The sequence below is a fragment of the Euphorbia lathyris genome, chromosome 5 (assembly GCF_963576675.1).
Source record: "Euphorbia lathyris chromosome 5, ddEupLath1.1, whole genome shotgun sequence".
NCBI classification, from domain to species: domain Eukaryota; kingdom Viridiplantae; phylum Streptophyta; class Magnoliopsida; order Malpighiales; family Euphorbiaceae; genus Euphorbia; species Euphorbia lathyris.
The window spans coordinates 77,211,123-77,228,257 of NC_088914.1; the positions used below are offsets into that span (position 1 = coordinate 77,211,123).

General features: G+C 37.7%; 1 protein-coding gene across 1 annotated transcript; it reads left to right on the forward strand.

The window, feature by feature from the left end:
• The first annotated feature begins 273 nt into the window (after positions 1 to 273).
• On the forward strand, positions 274 to 8,107 carry LOC136229104 (zeaxanthin epoxidase, chloroplastic). Its single transcript, XM_066017674.1, has 16 exons — positions 274 to 991; positions 1,973 to 2,135; positions 2,301 to 2,375; positions 2,467 to 2,567; positions 2,664 to 2,779; positions 3,275 to 3,486; positions 5,467 to 5,558; positions 6,137 to 6,251; positions 6,364 to 6,467; positions 6,555 to 6,600; positions 6,682 to 6,746; positions 6,876 to 6,965; positions 7,068 to 7,122; positions 7,209 to 7,297; positions 7,412 to 7,499; positions 7,807 to 8,107. Exons 1-16 carry the CDS (start codon positions 483 to 485, stop codon positions 7,882 to 7,884), a joined length of 1,998 nt encoding a protein of 665 aa, XP_065873746.1. The 5' UTR covers positions 274 to 482; the 3' UTR covers positions 7,885 to 8,107.
• Positions 8,108 to 17,135: the final 9,028 nt, after the last annotated feature.

Here is a 17,135-nt window from a genome sequence, read left to right on the forward strand (position 1 = left end):
AAATTACAAAAATAATTATATAGACAAAAATATCCTTAGATTATCCGACACCTAAACTTAACCCGAATAATCTAATCCGAATAAAAAAAATACTATAGTGGAAACAATTAAGATAAATATCAGTATAGTGCTAATAATTAATATTAGGAAAATGCAGTAATTACCTAAAATAATGAGGAGGAAAGACCACCTCAAATAAAAAACTGAAAAAAATAAAATAAAAATGGAAAGCACAACGAGAAACGGCCACACAAAGAAGAACGCATGTAAAGATATTTCCTAGAGTGATGACACATGGCTTCTGAATCTGTATGATTTCTGTTCATTCCAACTATGGACTGGTTCATATTCTCTTTAGCCCCACCACTCCTCTCCTCTGTTTTTGTATTATGTTTCGTCGATCCTCTTTCTCTTCTAATTCTTCATAATTTTCAACTATACCCAATACCTGAACCAACTCAAGTTCCAAACTTTCACCAAAAATGGCATCTTCATCTCTATTTTGCAACTCGATTAACCCTTCAACTTCAGTTTTCTCAAGAACCCACTTCCCAATTCCTATCTTTAACGCTTCATCTCTCGAACTCCCATCTTTTTCACACTCCAATTTCACTTCCAAAAGCAAGAGGACTGACCAGAACAAGAAATTTACCCAAGTTAAAGCTGCAGTTGCTGAGTCAACTACTGTGTCTGAATCTAATGGGAAACCTGTAGAGAAGAAGAAACTCCGGATTCTTGTTGCTGGGGGTGGAATTGGGGGTTTGGTTTTTGCTTTGGCAGCTATAAGGAAGGGTTTTGAGGTATTGGTTTTTGAAAAGGATTTGAGTGCTGTAAGAGGAGAAGGACAATATAGAGGTCCTATTCAGATTCAGAGTAATGCTTTGGCTGCTCTTGAGGCTATTGATTTAGGTGTTGCTGAAGAGGTTCTGAATGCTGGATGTGTCACTGGTGACAGGATTAATGGACTTGTTGATGGGGTTTCTGGTAATTGGTATGATCTTCTCTAATTCTTACTAAAATGACTGATTGTGTATGTTAATTTGAAATAATATATAATTGAGTGGTATTTTTATAGCAGGGAGGCTGTGGAGTAGTTATCAAGTTGATTATAGAGTTCCATATTGCCATTAATATGCTTATTTCATTGATTATAATACATGGTCCCTAAAGGTAAAATATACTAATTCAGACAATAGGACATAAGATGAATTGCAAGCTATGCATAGTTGCACATTTTTTGTCCTTGGATTGAATCGAAATTCGTGCTGGGAAGGACCGTCTAAGGAGTTTAAATATTTTTCCATACACAAGAGGCGAATCGGCACCTGCACCTGAGACCTTAAACAAGAAGTAGCTCATAACTAGTCCACCTAACAGCTACTTGATACTAGCATTTAGTATGTAAATTGTGAAGTTTCCATGAGTTGCAGAAGCAACGTATTAATTGCCCTTTAGCCCGATGTCTGCTGTTCTTATTGTATACATATTAATTGCCCTTTATCTTCTCTCCATTTGACTATGCATAAATGGATAACACGTGCTGGAAATGTTCATAGAGGATATATTAGGTTGCATTGTGGTGTATGTCATATAGTAGTTTTGCATTGCGGTTTGTCATATAATAGTTTGTGATCCTGGAACACAACGATTAAACTATATAGAAATATGTGTATGCATAATTCCATCGTAGTGTATACATACTAATTGCCCTTTAGCCCGATGTCTGCTGTTCTTATTTCTTCAGATTTGTTTTGTGCTACTAGTCAGCAATGCGGAACACAGAAATTAAGTGTTTATGTTAATCTCAAGTGATTAAAACTTAAATACTAGCTAGGTTGATCATTACTTCTTTGTCCCAAGGTTTAGACTTTCCAGAAAAGCACCAATGTTTGAAGATCATTACCTTTAGCTTTCTTTCCTGTGAAAAGTGTTTGTCTCGAATCACGTTGAATAATAAGTAGCTGTTTATCAGGTACGTCAAGTTTGATACCTTCACTCCTGCAGCAGAACGGGGGCTTCCAGTCACAAGAGTTATTAGTCGTATGACTTTGCAACAAATCCTAGCACGTGCAGTGGGGGAAGATGTGATTCTGAATGATAGCAATGTTATTGATTTTGAGGATACAGGAGACAAGGTAATTCAGCTTCTTAAAGATTTAAAATGTTTCAGTAGAAGTTAGTTTTTGCAATTTGATTCTTACTGAAATTCTTCTCGCTCACTGGTTTAAGCTTGATAGTTATTTATCAACTTCATCTGTGACATCTATTCAACTCATTTTTTTTGCAACTTATACATTTAGATCACTGTGAGGCTTGAGAATGGTCAACAATTCGAAGGTGATTTCCTGGTTGGTGCTGATGGAATATATTCAAAGGTATTACCTGTTGTGACTTGTCATTTTTTAACCATAAAAAAATATATCAATATTTCGTTTTATGTTTGTTCCCATTACATCTTGCGCATAGGTGAGAAAAAACTTATTTGGGCCAACGGAGCCTACGTACTCGGACTACACTTGTTATACTGGCATTGCAGATTTTGTGCCTATTGATATTGAGTCTGTTGGGTATGCTCCATTTTGTTGTCCACCTTCAATTTGTTATATTTCATCAACTGCAACTAAATTTGCATTAATGCTAACTCTGAAACTTTTCTTCTTAAGGTATCGGGTATTTCTGGGTCATAAACAATATTTTGTATCTTCGGATGTGGGTGCTGGAAAGATGCAGTGGTATGCATTTCACAATGAAGCCCCTGGTGGTGTGGATAGACCCAACGGTGAGTACTCCTTGAATGCTCGGATCATTATCTTCTCTCCATTTGACTATCCATAACTGAATAACACATGCGGAGCCCAGAAATGTTCATCAAGGATATATCAGGTTGCATTGTGGTTTATGTCATATAATAGTTTGCGTTGCAGTTTGTCTTATGATAGTTTGTGATCCTGGAACACAACGATTGAACTATATAGAAGTATGTGGATGCATAGTTCTATCATATTGTACAGCTGGTAGGCGTGAATATTGAGATATATGTTTGGGATTAGAAATCAACTGATGTCGAGATACATGTCATATAAGGGCATTGAGTTTCGAGAATGCCTTTGACACGCTTAGTTTCGGTTTCCATTGTGAAATGCAAATTTTGAAGTAGCATAAATTAGAAATAACTTCTATAATAGAGTTGATGTATCAAATGGTTGATGTGGATCAAGATAATGAGGACAGCATAGCCTAATGATTCTCTCTAAATTCAACTTATGTTTTTCAGGTAAAAAGGAAAGGCTGCTAAAAATATTTGATGGCTGGTGTGATAATGTAATAGATTTAATCAATGCCACAGATGAAGAGGCCATTCTTCGGCGTGATATCTACGATAGGGCCCCTACATTTTCTTGGGGAAAGGGTCGTGTAACCTTGCTTGGCGATTCAGTCCATGCTATGCAGCCAAATCTTGGTCAAGGGGGTTGCATGGCAATTGAGGTATACTTTTTGCTCTCTTTACTCTTCTTATCTCAGGTGCATCCTCGTCTACCAAACGTTTGGAATTTGGCATGATACTATGATAGCTCATTTACCATATTAACATTTCCTAGGAACCCATTATTTAGTTATCATATCCTACTTCATAGAAACCAAAACCAGAAATGACAATAGAATATATTGATAGAACAAGTTGCCATACATGAGTAGTTTCAAATATAGAAGGAACACAAGGTGAATAAAGGATAAAATGAATTGAGCTAACATTCTAATCCTCACAGAAGAAATCTCCCTTTCTGCTAAGTAGAGCCTCTGCAACAACCTCCAAAGATTACCCAAAATATTCTCTTCCCCTTTCCCCTCTCCATAACAGTAATTTATATACTATGACTTATACCAAAAATGCCCGTCATATACAGCTCATCCCTTCCAGAACATTCCTGCCGATGAGTTAGGCCATTCTCTATCATTATCCACCCCTTCAAAACAGTATTGTCCTCAAGACTGGAGTCAAGAGGACTATTTGTTGAATGCTTATCCGTCCCTCCAAAAAATCTGTTCCAATCTCCGTAGTCTTACATGCAATCCACCATGGAAACACTGTTATTTGTTGTTGTGTGTTACTTTGAACCTTTATCATTCTGGCATATATGCCAATACACATACTATATATGAAGTAACTAGCAATAAGCTGAAACCCTCACCTTCATTGCTTGTAGGCCACGTGAATTTCTTTCTTCGGTTAATTGATCAGACTACAACAAATTCCCATTCTCATAGTGCACTCCCATTTTCAATCTCCCAACTACGGTATATGATGCAATTTTACTCCACCACACATTGATTGTATAACCCTTTAAATGTGATAGAGAATGGCCTTACCAGCTTGTAAGTTCGTGGCTCCACTACTCTGCTTGTGTCAATAAAGCCAAAAAGGTATGAAGCTTGTCCAACTTGAGAAATCTGCGACTGCAGCGGCTTCCATCTGGAAGATGAATAAGAAGAGTAACTGCACTCATCGCCAACTGCTGGTTCTTGAGGAAGTGAAGCTTCTTTCGATATCTTTCAAATTCCTGGAGTTTGACCTTCTCGGCAAGTAATTGTTACTCTGTAAGGCAGCTGAGAAGAAAACCAGGTTGCTCACTTTCACGAGCTTTTAAGTTCAATTGGTTCCTTGAGATGGTATCAGAGCCTCTTAGACCAAGCTGTCGAAGGTTCGAATCCTGGCAACCCCTTTAATTGATGAAATTCAAAACACATGGTAAGATGGGCCTGTGTTGTACATGTTTCAAGCCCAGGGGACATATGCTTGTGAGGGTGTTAGATTAATATAAAAACTATTATTGGGTCTTGAGTATTAGCTTAAGCTTTTAGTTCAATTGGTTCCATGACATATTGCGAGGTCTTTTTCTTTTTACTTGGGTCCCAATAGCAAGAACATTGAAATCAATGTCATGTGACACAAATCCCCAATTTAGGAATTTCTAGACACCTCCTCCTTGTATGAGAATAGCTCACCTTTGATGCAGTTCTGGATTTTTGGACTCCCCACCTTGCCAAACATGAACTGACACCACATCTATAGTCATCAACCATTGAAGTTTTAGGGTCTCATCGGAGCTCTTCAATATCATCCAATCAACAACCTTTTCACAAATAGAATGAACTGAATCATCAATTTCTTTGCAGAATTACCACGGCTTGAATGCATGTCGTCCAGTATAGAAAAAATATGAAAAAAATATAATAAAAACTTCGCCTCACAACAGTGGTTATGTCACTTGCACTCCTTTCTGTTTTTATTTGATTAATACTGTTTCTTTTGAAAAGTTATTTTACTAAACAGCCTCTTATTTTCCAAATATTCTATAAAAATTGTGAGATTCTGTCCCTGAAAACATATGATGCTCAAATAGGCTTATGGCTGAGAATCAGCAAAACTCACCTATAGATATTAAACTCTGAATTACAATGTTACAGGATGGTTATCAGCTTGCACTTGAGCTTGATAGGGCATGGAATAAAAGCATCAAATCAGGAAGCCCCGTTGATGTTGTTTCATCTCTAAGGAGGTAAAAGCACAAGTTACTTGCCAAATGAAAACTGTTAAAAGAACAAAGATTTTTGAGCTTCATGGTGCTGACATAAGAAAAGAAGTAATGCTTGAAAATGAAATCTTATGTGATACCAAAAGGACTAGTTGCTATTAATGCGTTTGGAAGGAATACATAAGCAGCACTAATGGGTCGGTCTTCTCATACAATGCCAGATATCAGGAAATATATATTCACCCTTTTGGGAATTGATAATATATTTGGAGTTTTCATGCTGAAAAGAAGTTCATGAATATATTTGCTTTCCAAGAGTTCAAATCATCTGCAATAATGAGCTATTGATATGTCATTCGTAAGAAATTTAAATGCATGCAAGTATGCACAGACAAATTGCTTTGCTTTGACAATTCTGTGAGTCTCTTCCTTTACAGCATTTGGAATTTTATTTTCTTTTTCTGGTTTTTGAATTAGGAAATAATAAGAATATACTGCGAAGTATTTTGCTTGCAACTTACTATTTCGATATTTATTATTGTTGCTGACCTAGTGTAGCTCAGAATGTTTAGTTGCTTAATGCTTCCAACTTCTCTTTCCAGCTATGAGAGTGCTAGAAAACTTCGAGTTTCCGTCATCCATGGGATGGCAAGAATGGCTGCAATCATGGCTTCAACTTATAAGGCTTATTTGGGTGTAGGCCTTGGTCCATTGTCGGTATGCATCTTTGTGGACTGGATATAGCAAAACTGAATTATGGGAGCACAAATTCAGCTGTTAGAAAATTTTAATGCATGATTTTGATAGTTTATTTTTGTCCTGTTTTCAGTTCTTGACAAAGTTTCGGATACCACATCCAGGGCGAGTTGGTGGGAGATTCATTATGGACCTAACAATGCCTTTAGTGCTCAGTTGGGTGTTGGGTGGTAATAGGTTAGATCTAGAGAACCCTTGTGCTTAATATTTTCATCCAGAATATTTGATTTGTTCAATAAATGAGATGCTTCTTCGTTTTTTCAGCTCGAAATTAGAAGGGAGGTCTCTATCTTGCAGACTGTCTGACAAAGTAAGTTGCTTTCGGGTGACATTGTCTAAGTTGGATCCTGATATGATCCAGAATCTAATATGTGGCTGATTATTTCCTTAGGCTAGCGACCAGTTACAGACATGGTTCGAAGATGATGATGCATTAGTGCGTGCTCTCGACGGAGAGTATGTATTATCTTCCTTCTAATCGTGTAGAATATGCTTGAATCGAAGTGCTATTCTGAATTCCCTCTACAAGTAATGCTTCTTTTTTTTCTTGAGTTCTGAATACAACTTATCATGTTTATTTCATAGGTGGTTTCTTTTACCCTGTGGAAATGAGGTTGGTTCTACTTCCGGACCGATCCGTTTAAATAGGGATGAGAACACAACCTGTGTAGTTGGGTATGTTTATTTTTTCTACAATTTTAATTACTTCTGTCATTGTTTCATATATTCACTTCTTACTGTTTTAAAATTTATCTTTTCTTTTAAAAAACACTGCAGGAGTGTATCACATGGAGATATCCCTGGAATGTCTATAGTGGTGCCCTCTCCCCAGGTTCTTAGCTGACATAATTTCATTATTTAGAATTCAAGTTCGAGAGGATGAGGAAGTAAGTTGTTTTTTCTGATTTTCAATATCAGGTCTCGGAAATGCATGCTCGTATTAGCTATAAAGACGGTGCATTTTGCGTAACTGATTTAAGGAGCAAGCATGGCACCTTTATCGCAGAGTAAGTTCGGGAAGTACTGCTTAACCATTTTTTCTTCAAGCAGTCACCATTTTTCTGTATCTGATAGTGAGTGATGGTTCTCCTCTAAACATATACTGTCTTTTACTCTTTCAGTAATGATGGGAGACGGTACAGAATACCTCCGAACTACCCTACTCAAGTTCATCCATCAGATACTATTTCATTCGGTTCTGACGAGAAGGTGATTCAAATTATTTCCTACATAGGAGTTTACTTGAATTTTACTAAGAAACACAGGATTCTGATAGTAACTTACAGAATTTGAATATCCTACTGAACTAAAGTAAATCTTTTACTACCAATGACAATGATAATATAATCGTCTCCGGTGCTTATGTCTTGTGAAGGGTAAATGGTTAAAATTAAAATAAAAAACCACACCTTGGTCAAATTTGTAGCTGTAAAAAATTGTTTTCTGCCGCGTCTTCTATCTCTGAAGATGGTGGTTTTCGAGCTAAAAAGATATGATTTCGAGTTTTGGTTTGCAGGCAAAGTTTCGAGTTAAGGTGATGAGATCTCCAAATATTAAAGAGAAGGATGGAAGTCAAATTCTTCAATCAGTATGATAATCTGAAGGCTAGCATTTTGGAGTTAGAGAGGAAGTTGTACAGCATTTACTTGGAGCAGTGGAGCAATAGAAGTCTGCCAGTATTTCTTCTTTTACAGTCCAAAGTTTGACAGAATACAGAGCAGTTATACCTGGAACTTGTAATCTTGCAACTAAACACAGTTATAGAATCATCAATACAAGATTTATGAAGGAATTAAGGACATGAGTTCTTTCTTTTCCTTTTAAACTTTGTCCCGTTAAATAGTAGAGCTGTGGTATGATGTATGTGACAAATGATATGGGCCTTCATGAGGTTCAGCAGGTTCAGCCCTAGACCGATGTTAATAGTCCGATAGTGATGTTAATACTCCGACAATCAAATTAGATTTTTGAAGAGAAGTGAATAAAATAATGAAGGGTTTCAGGCAGCATTGTAATCGAGCTGAGCTTTTCTTTATCCGTGCTGGGCTTATCAGAAAATTGACCAGTTCGAGCTCAATATTTTTGTCAGTAAACTGCTCACAAGTTGTTTGCGAGTTTGAGGTTAATGTGTGGTACCTTATTTGGTAATCATTGTTAGCTTGGTTCATTTACATTTCTATTCTAGAGCCGAGCTTTTCTTTGTTTGTGCTTGGCTCATCAGAAAATTGACAAGTTCGAGTTCAATATTTTGTTTGTGAACTGCTCACTAGTTGTTTGCGAGTTTGATGTTAATGTGTGGTACCTCCTTATGTGATAATCATTGTTAGCTCAGCTCATTTACATTTCTAGAGCCGAGCTTTTCTTTGTTCGTGCTTGGCTCATCAGAAAATTAACAAGTTCGAGCTCAATATTATCCGTGAATTGATCACGAGTTGTTTGCGAGTTTGAGGTTAATGTGCAGTACCTCCTTATCTGATAATCATTGTTAGCTAGAGGTTAACGTGTAGTACCTTATGTGATAATCATTGTTAGCTCGGTCCATTTACATCCCCAGTTTAAGGTTAATGTGTGGTACCTTATCTGATAATCATTGTTTACTGGGTCTTTGATCCACTTACCAATATGCGGAAACATCTTGTAGATATGTATTTTGGTGACGCCTTCTCTGATTATCTACCTTGTTCATAGACCCATTTAGCTTTTGGACTAGATGATAAATCTAGTTGTATATGGGTTTGGGCCTTAGACCTTCATGGGGTTACATATATTTTATACCAGGCATCAAAATGTTTCCTGCAGCCTGCAGCCTAATCCGAAGTACTTTTTAAGTTTCAACATGTAGATATGGTTCGGTCTTGTGTGAGGACGGACCAGAGAGGAGCAAACTTGTTTCTTTTGAAAAAAAAACAGAGCTTTCTTCGGAAGGAAAAACAACTCGGTCTCTTTAGCAGACCGATGAGGATTTCACATTGTGATAACTTTTTGTTGGCAGCATAAGAATAAACATGCTCATGCCAGTATCTTTCATTTAATAAGAGGCATATATAGGTGCGTGACTTTGAGGAAACGTGTGAAGATACGATTTCGGGTTTTATGGAAGGTTAAATCTTTGATAATAGGAGAATTTGCTGATTTAAGTGTGTGACCTAAAGAGTAAAACTCCCAGGGTAAAGGAGATGTCAATATCTTAGCCGAACACGTGGAGGATGTGACGTGCAAGGATACGTACGCCATTTAGATTCGCATAAAGGGATACAACTAAGGTGGATCTAAAGCCTTACAAGGACCGTCACATAGCATCAATTACTCCATATTAAAGAGCTATGGCTAGACAGAAAGGTGTAACTAAATAAATATCTCAAGAAAGCTATAAAAGTATGGACGGCTGTTAAAAGGCATTAAAGGGATGAGATAGTTAATTAAATCTGTTTTTATCCCTTAGCCTTAATGATGGGAGTTATTGAAAAACTATATAAATACTCTAACCATGGGAACTAAAAGTATACATTTATATATAGATTCTATAACTTTAACCCTTGTTTGGGAGGACGTTAATGGGAGTAATGGAATGTTAAGTATTAAGTTAACCTTGTTTGGAAGTTATTTTTTTTTGAGAGTAAATGGAGGTTAATGGGGTTAAATGTTTACTTCCTCTAATCTTTAAACTCTAATCTCCAAATTGGAGGTTAATGGGAGTAACGTAAAGTTTTTTAAAATTTTTTATCTCTGCAGGAGTAAATTTAACATTTCTTCCCCTCCATTTAAACTCTCAAACGAAGTTAAACATTTAACCTTGTTTACATCCTATAAACTCCCAAACAAAGTTAATTTTTAACTTTCATTTCCATCACTTCCTTTCCTTTTCCCTTACCTCCTTTAACTCTCACCTCCATTAACCTCCAAACTCCCAAAAATTATCTTAATTTTTACTAACTTTGATATCGGAAAGTCTCCCATCGAACCCAATGCATGATCAAGTTGGATCACCCGACGAGTCCTACACATCCCAATTTAAGTGTCTTATATAGGAAAATCCGATAATCATTGTTTACGGTGTCCCAGGATCCATTTGCTAAGTGGTGGTGGGAATAGACTAGATGATAGAATTAAATTCTATATCTCTGGACCTTAGATTTTCATTGGACTATATCTGACATGAAATCAGGATGATGAGTGAAAAGAAAAAAACTCGAAAGCTACAGCCTGCAAATATTGATTTCCTTGGAATTCCTCAAGTATAGAGAAGATAAGAGAAACGAGCATAAGAAACCTTTTTACAGAGCCATAAAATAAAATGATAGTAGTAAATGCAGTAGCAGCAATTATTGACCTTATGTGAGAAATATTAAGGAGAGGAGAGGAGGGGACCAAGATTCTGGGGCACACATGGACATATCAAATAATTATAATTTGGTAGTAGAGAGAGACTAGAAGGCAGGCAGGCACACTGTTGTCCAAATGTCAACGTTTGGTGTGTTGTGTTGTGGTCACTATCTATCTTTGAAACTTTTGACAATTTCCCAAACTTGATATTTTTGAATCACATTACCACATACTAAGTCTTTATTTATGTCCCTTTTTCCATGACAATACTAATGTTCCTTTGCCATTTTCAGTCACCCTTCTAAGGACATCATAGCCCACCTCCATAGCCCCCCCACCACTTCTTTTTTTTAAATCTTCATCCATGTCTCACATTTTGCTTTTATTTCAATTCTAAAGTGTCCAACCAACAATTTGAACCGAAAGCTCCACTCGCGAATAGATAGGAATATTTTCAACTGCTTGCTTTAAAAAACTCTAATACTACGTCAAGAAACCAATTTAAAAAACTCGAATAGACATGATCTTGATGAACTGAAGAGTTAGATGACTTAGTGAGAAAATTTGACTATCCTTGCAAGAAAAGAATTGAAATAGATGGGCTGTTTAGGATCAAAAGTTAACTACAGTCTACAAACATATACCTTTTTACTTTTTCAACTTTATCCTTGTTCAGTTTTTGTCTTAATTGGAAAAGTTATTTCTAGGATTTCTTTTTTCTATTCCTTTTGTTTTTAACTAACCTTATCAATATTAAATATATGTTTAATACATTATTTATTCATCTGAACTTATCCACAAAAACTTGTTTGACCCTCTCAAATTTTTAAGTGTTTTATTAGCCCCTCAACTTGCTTAAACTATAGTCAATTAATTACTTGGTTGCAAAAAAACTAAATTATATGCAAAATGTGTATTGCATATGCTTTAGAAAAGTCAAATGACCAAGGTCAAAATTGAAATTCTAATATTACAGTGATACATATTGTAACAATGTTGGTAGTTTTGATCTTAAACTGGCTAAACTACAAGGAAATAACCACCAAAAGTTTAAGAAAATATATTTGATTGACAAAAATTACGTCCTTAACAAAATGTGAGACTTTTATATCTCTCCAACCCTAAAATAGAAAAGACATAATACATCTCAATATACCACTAACATAGCTTAAGGCATTAGGGGTAGATTGGTTGTAAGTAAGCTAGTGGCAAGCTAGTAAATATATTAAATGGAAAAACAGTAATAGATAGCGGCAAAACAGTAAATAGCATAAAATAGAATTAGTAGACTTGGTAGAATTTCCTGGCGAAGTAAGGTCACATTGTGTGGGGTTGAAACCTAAATGAGCCACACGACGTGTTGAATAAGCCATACATCGTGTGAATTAATGAAAACAGAACATGAGCCAATCTTGCCATCCACACATCGTGTGGGCCATTTCACACGTTGTATGGAATTCTCTTCTTTCTCTTCGCAGATTCCTTTCGAACCATACTTCGCGTGGCTGTTCCACACGCCATGTGGATTATGTTCTATTAGGATCTCGTTCTTTTTCATGGATGTGATGCCTCTCATACATCGTGTCAATAATGACACATCGTGCTAGCCCTATTACTCCTTCATTCAGTTTGTTCTCTTTTTAGGCTCGGGACCTCCGACACAGGCTTAGTGATCGCAGTATTTTCGAGCATGTCGACACATTCGTAACCTCCTGAACTCATCTTGAATGCTTCAATGCTTTCTTATGCCCACGGAACAAGATGAACGGATTCATGTCCTCATCGTACGAATGATAGGTTTTACAATTGAGCAAGTAAGAACTTTATTTTTAATATGTTTTAATCTATTATGTGAATTATGTAATAACATTCCAAGGTGTATGCAACACATTTTCCACATGCAGCTTACTTTTTTTGCAACTGAGTGATTAATTGGGTATATTTTAAACAAACTGAGGGAGCTATCAAAACACTTTGAAAGTTCAAAGAGCCAATCAAGAAACTTTTTTTAAAAAACTTGATTGGCTCTCTGAACTTTCAAAGTGTTTTGATAGCTCCGATCAGAGGCGGAGGCTGTTGAAACACCTTTTCACATAATTTTGATTTGACAAAATTGTTTAAGTATAATTAAAAACATATTCTAAACACACTAAGTTTAAATGCTTTGATTTATTCTACTAATGTGTTTGTTCAATGTTGAGTTAAATTGTTTATAAGACACAAAGTTTAAAAGGCCCAAAGCCCAATTCGGAAGTCAAAGCCCAAGTCAAACAGATTAAGGCAACTCGGCCCGCGTATATCAAAACGTTGTCGTTATGGACAAAACGCAGCTCAGCGGAAGAAGGATCTAGAAGACCTTCAGGGAACAACTTCGGGACGAAGCTGCTAAGTTGATTCGACAAACAGTACAAGACAGCAGCTGGCTAAGAACAACTTCCAGACAAAGTGTTTCCACTTTGAGTAAAGTTCAGAAGACACAGTATGCTGTCTAGTTGACATTACCATAAATGGAGAGACACTCTGCCGAGCTGACCAAAAGCTGACCGAGGACAGAAGATACTCAAATCTGATTGGCCGAGAGCTCTGGGCAAGTCAGGATGACAATGACAGGAAGCCGTTTCCCTCCAACGGTTATTTCGAAATTCGAAATGACCGACACCTCAGACGTCTCTATAAATAGTGCCATCAGTTGCTTCATTCAATACAGAACTTGATCAAGCCATTACGCTGACCAAATTTCTACGCAAAGTTCTGCAAGCAAAAAGCAAAGCAATCTTACACTATATTTCATATCTTTTGTGTAAAAGTCTAGAGTGATTATTCAATCATCTAAGGTGTCTTAGCAATCATTGTTTAGGACAAACACTTATCATTTCTAGAGATTAGAAAGGAAAGGCTGAGTACTCGGTTATAGTACTCAGCGAGAGATTAGGATTGAGTAGAGGTATAGAGGAAGGTACTCTTGTTATACTCAGTTGCTAAGATTGCAAAAGGTTTGATGCTCTACCGTTAAAGAGCTCAGTAGAGAATTCGAAATCTCGGAACGTGTTCTGGGGACAGGACGTAGGCTTGGAGGCCGAACCTGGATAAATCTGCTGAGTAACATATTTCTAACCTTAAACTCCTTTATATATTTATTGCTTGCTTAAACAAAAACTGACCAAGTAAAGAGGTCAAGCTGAGTTGTGCGCATTGAATATCTGAGCTCAGGAATAGACTCCAAGTGCTATCTCTTGACTCAAGTAAAGAAACTATCCTAGTCACTAGTTGACTAAGCCAGTATCTTGCTATTCACTCAGTGCCGCTGTCCAAACCTTTTTCTCACGAAAAAGAAGTCTGCCCTAGCTTAAAATTTTTAAATAGTTCCTAACCCCCCCCCCCTTGGAACTATACTTGTAACGTTATAAGGGACCAACAAGTGGTATCAGAGCTTAAAAGCTCACTGTAAAAGGTTTAACCACCTTGAGCTGACTATGGGCGAAAACAGCACTCGGTTTCTCCCAGGAAACCAAACAACTCAGATCTTACCTGAGGGGCTGTCCATTACTCGGCCTCCCCTATTCTTCAGGTCTAACTATACCTTCTGGAAGAATAGGATGAAAAATTTCATTCAGGCTACAAACATGAGTGCCTGGGTATCCATAGTCCAAGGCCCATTTGTACCTGTCGAAGTTGTGGCTAGCCAAACAGTTGTTAAAGCTGAGGCCAAATGGACAGAGGATGATCTCAAGAAGCTACAAAATCATGCTTCGGCTATAAATATGCTTCACTGTGCGCTCGATGCTGCAGAATATAATAAAATCTCAGGTTGTGAGTCGGCGCAAGAGATCTGGAAGAAGCTGGAGGTCACTTACGAGGGAACCAATAAAGTAAAGGAGTCCAAGGTGAACCAGCAGATGAGACTGTACGAGCTGTTCGAAATGAACAATGATGAGGGTATATCTGACATGAATGCAAGGTTTACCAACATCATCAATGAGCTCGAGAGACTTGGAAAGATCTTCACTGAGGAAGAACAAGTCAAAAAGATACTCAGGAGTCTTCCTAAAGACTGGCAAGCAAAAAAGACCGATGTTGAGGAAGCTCAGGACTTAACCACCTACAAATATGACGAACTCATCGGCTCGTTGCTGACCCATGAGATATCAATGAAAAACTTCGAGGTGAAGGAAAAGTCTGAAGACAAGAAGCAGAAATCTCTTGTCATGAAAGCTGACTCCACTGATGGGAGCTCAACAGATGATGAAGAGATGGCTATGTTCACAAGGAAGATGAAAAGGCTGTTCAGGAAAAATGACAAATATTCTAAGAAGCCTTACAGAAAGTTTGATAAGTATAAAGCTGAGTCCAGCGACAGCAAATACAAGAAAGACAACTCAAAGCCCATTACAAGCTTTGAATGTCATCAAACTGGCCATATAAAGTCAAGCTGCCCCACGCTGAGGAAAGATAAGAAGAACGGCAAAAAGGCAATGGTAGCTACATGGAGCGACAGTGATGAGTCTTCATCAACAGAAGCTGAGGCCACCGAGTCAGCGAAGATATGCTTCATGGCTGACGAACTTGCTGAGTCGTGCGTCTCTGAGCATGCTGACCCCTCCATTGCATCTGACGATGAGGAGCAATCAAATGAGGTAATATCACTTTCCCAGCTCAGAAACGAAATGGGTAATGCCCTGAGTGATCTCTATACACTTGTCAAAAAGTGTAATAAGAAAATTAGAGCACTCAGCAGGCGCTGTGATGAGGTTGAAGAGGTCAAGCTAAGTGACCTCAGATACCTTCTTCAGGACAACTCAACTTTGCATGATAACATGAAAATCATACATGAGTCTGTCTCTGAAGTCCAATCAGATTCAAAGAAACTGAGAAAGGACGTCACAAATATCCAGAACCAACTAAAGGTTCAAAACAAAAGGAATATTCCTCTGAATGCTCAGTACCGAAGTACTGGTAAGCAGAGATGGAATCCCCAGCGGAATGTCCAGTGTGACTTCTGTGGGAAGAAAGGACACACCACTAAGGTGTGCTGGCACGCTCAGCACTGGAGTGCTGACCAGTCAGTGAAAAATCCTAAACGGAAGGTCAGCTGTGACTTCTGTGGAAAGAATGGCCATACTGTCCATATATGCCGCCATAAAATAAAATATGATGCTTTACCTGTTGAACCTAACAAGCAAGGACCCAAAAAGAATTGGATACCTAAAAGTAACTAGTTACAATGCAGGTAAGCCTGAGGTGTGCTGAGAAGTGAAAGATGTGGTATATTGACAGCGCATGCTCGAGGCACATGACTGGTGATGAAACTCAGTTCATCACATTTGAGCGTAAACGAGGAGGAAGCGTAAGTTTTGGAGACAACAAAAAGGGTAAGATAGTAGGGTCAGGAACCATCGGAGGTAATCCTACTATTGAGTCAGTCTCCCTAGTCAGCGGACTCAAATATAACTTACTCAGCGTAGCTCAGCTATGTGATAATGGGAGAAAAGTTATATTTGATGCTACTGGATGTAAAACATACGAGGGAAAAACAAATGAGTTAATTTTAACTGCCCCTCGAATTGATAATGTCTTTATGCTAGACTTAGAGAAAAAGTTTTCAAAAACTGTATGTTTAGTTTCAAAGGAAGAAAATTCCTGGCTATGGCACAGGAGACTTGGTCATGTAAGCATGGACCTCTTGGCCAAATTAGCAAGAAAGCAATTGGTTGAGGGACTGCCTGAACTTAGATTTGAAAAAGATCAATTATACCACGCTGGAAAACAAACCAAATAATCTTTTCATAGCAAAAACATTGTCTCAACTAAGCGTCCGTTAGAATTACTACACTTGGATCTCTTCGGTCCAGTCCAGCCGCTGAGTCTGGGTGGAAGAAGATTTTCCTTGGTCATTGTAGATGACTTCTCTCGGTACACTTGGGTCATCTTGCTGAGTAGCAAGGATGAGACCTTTGAGACATTTTCAAACTTGGTTAGAAAACTTGAAAATGACAAAGACCTAAAATTGGCTCACATCCGAAGTGATAATGGTGGAGAATTCAAAAACCAACAGTTTATTGAATTCTGTGAACCAGCGGCATTGACCATAATTTTTCTGCTCCTAGGACGCCTCAACAAAATGGGGTTGTTGAAAGGAAGAATAGAACATTGGTTGAAATAGCCAGAACAATGCTGAGTGAGCATAGGCTTCCAAACTATTTTTGGGGAGAAGCTGTTAACACAACGTGCTACATTCTTAATAGGGCTCTTGTTAGACCTATACTAAAGAAAACCCCCTATGAGCTTTCGAAAGGACGAAAGCCCAAGATTGGATACTTTCATGCCTTTGGCTGTAAATGTTTTATTTTAAACACTAAAGATAGCCTAGCTAAATTTGACTCAAAAGCTGATGAAGCTATCTTTTTAGGCTACTCAACAAACAGCAAAGCATACAGAGTTTTCAATAAACGAACTCAAGTTTTAGAAGAGTCAGTACATGTTGAGTTCGACGAAACTAACCCTGCAGGAAGATATCTGCCGCTG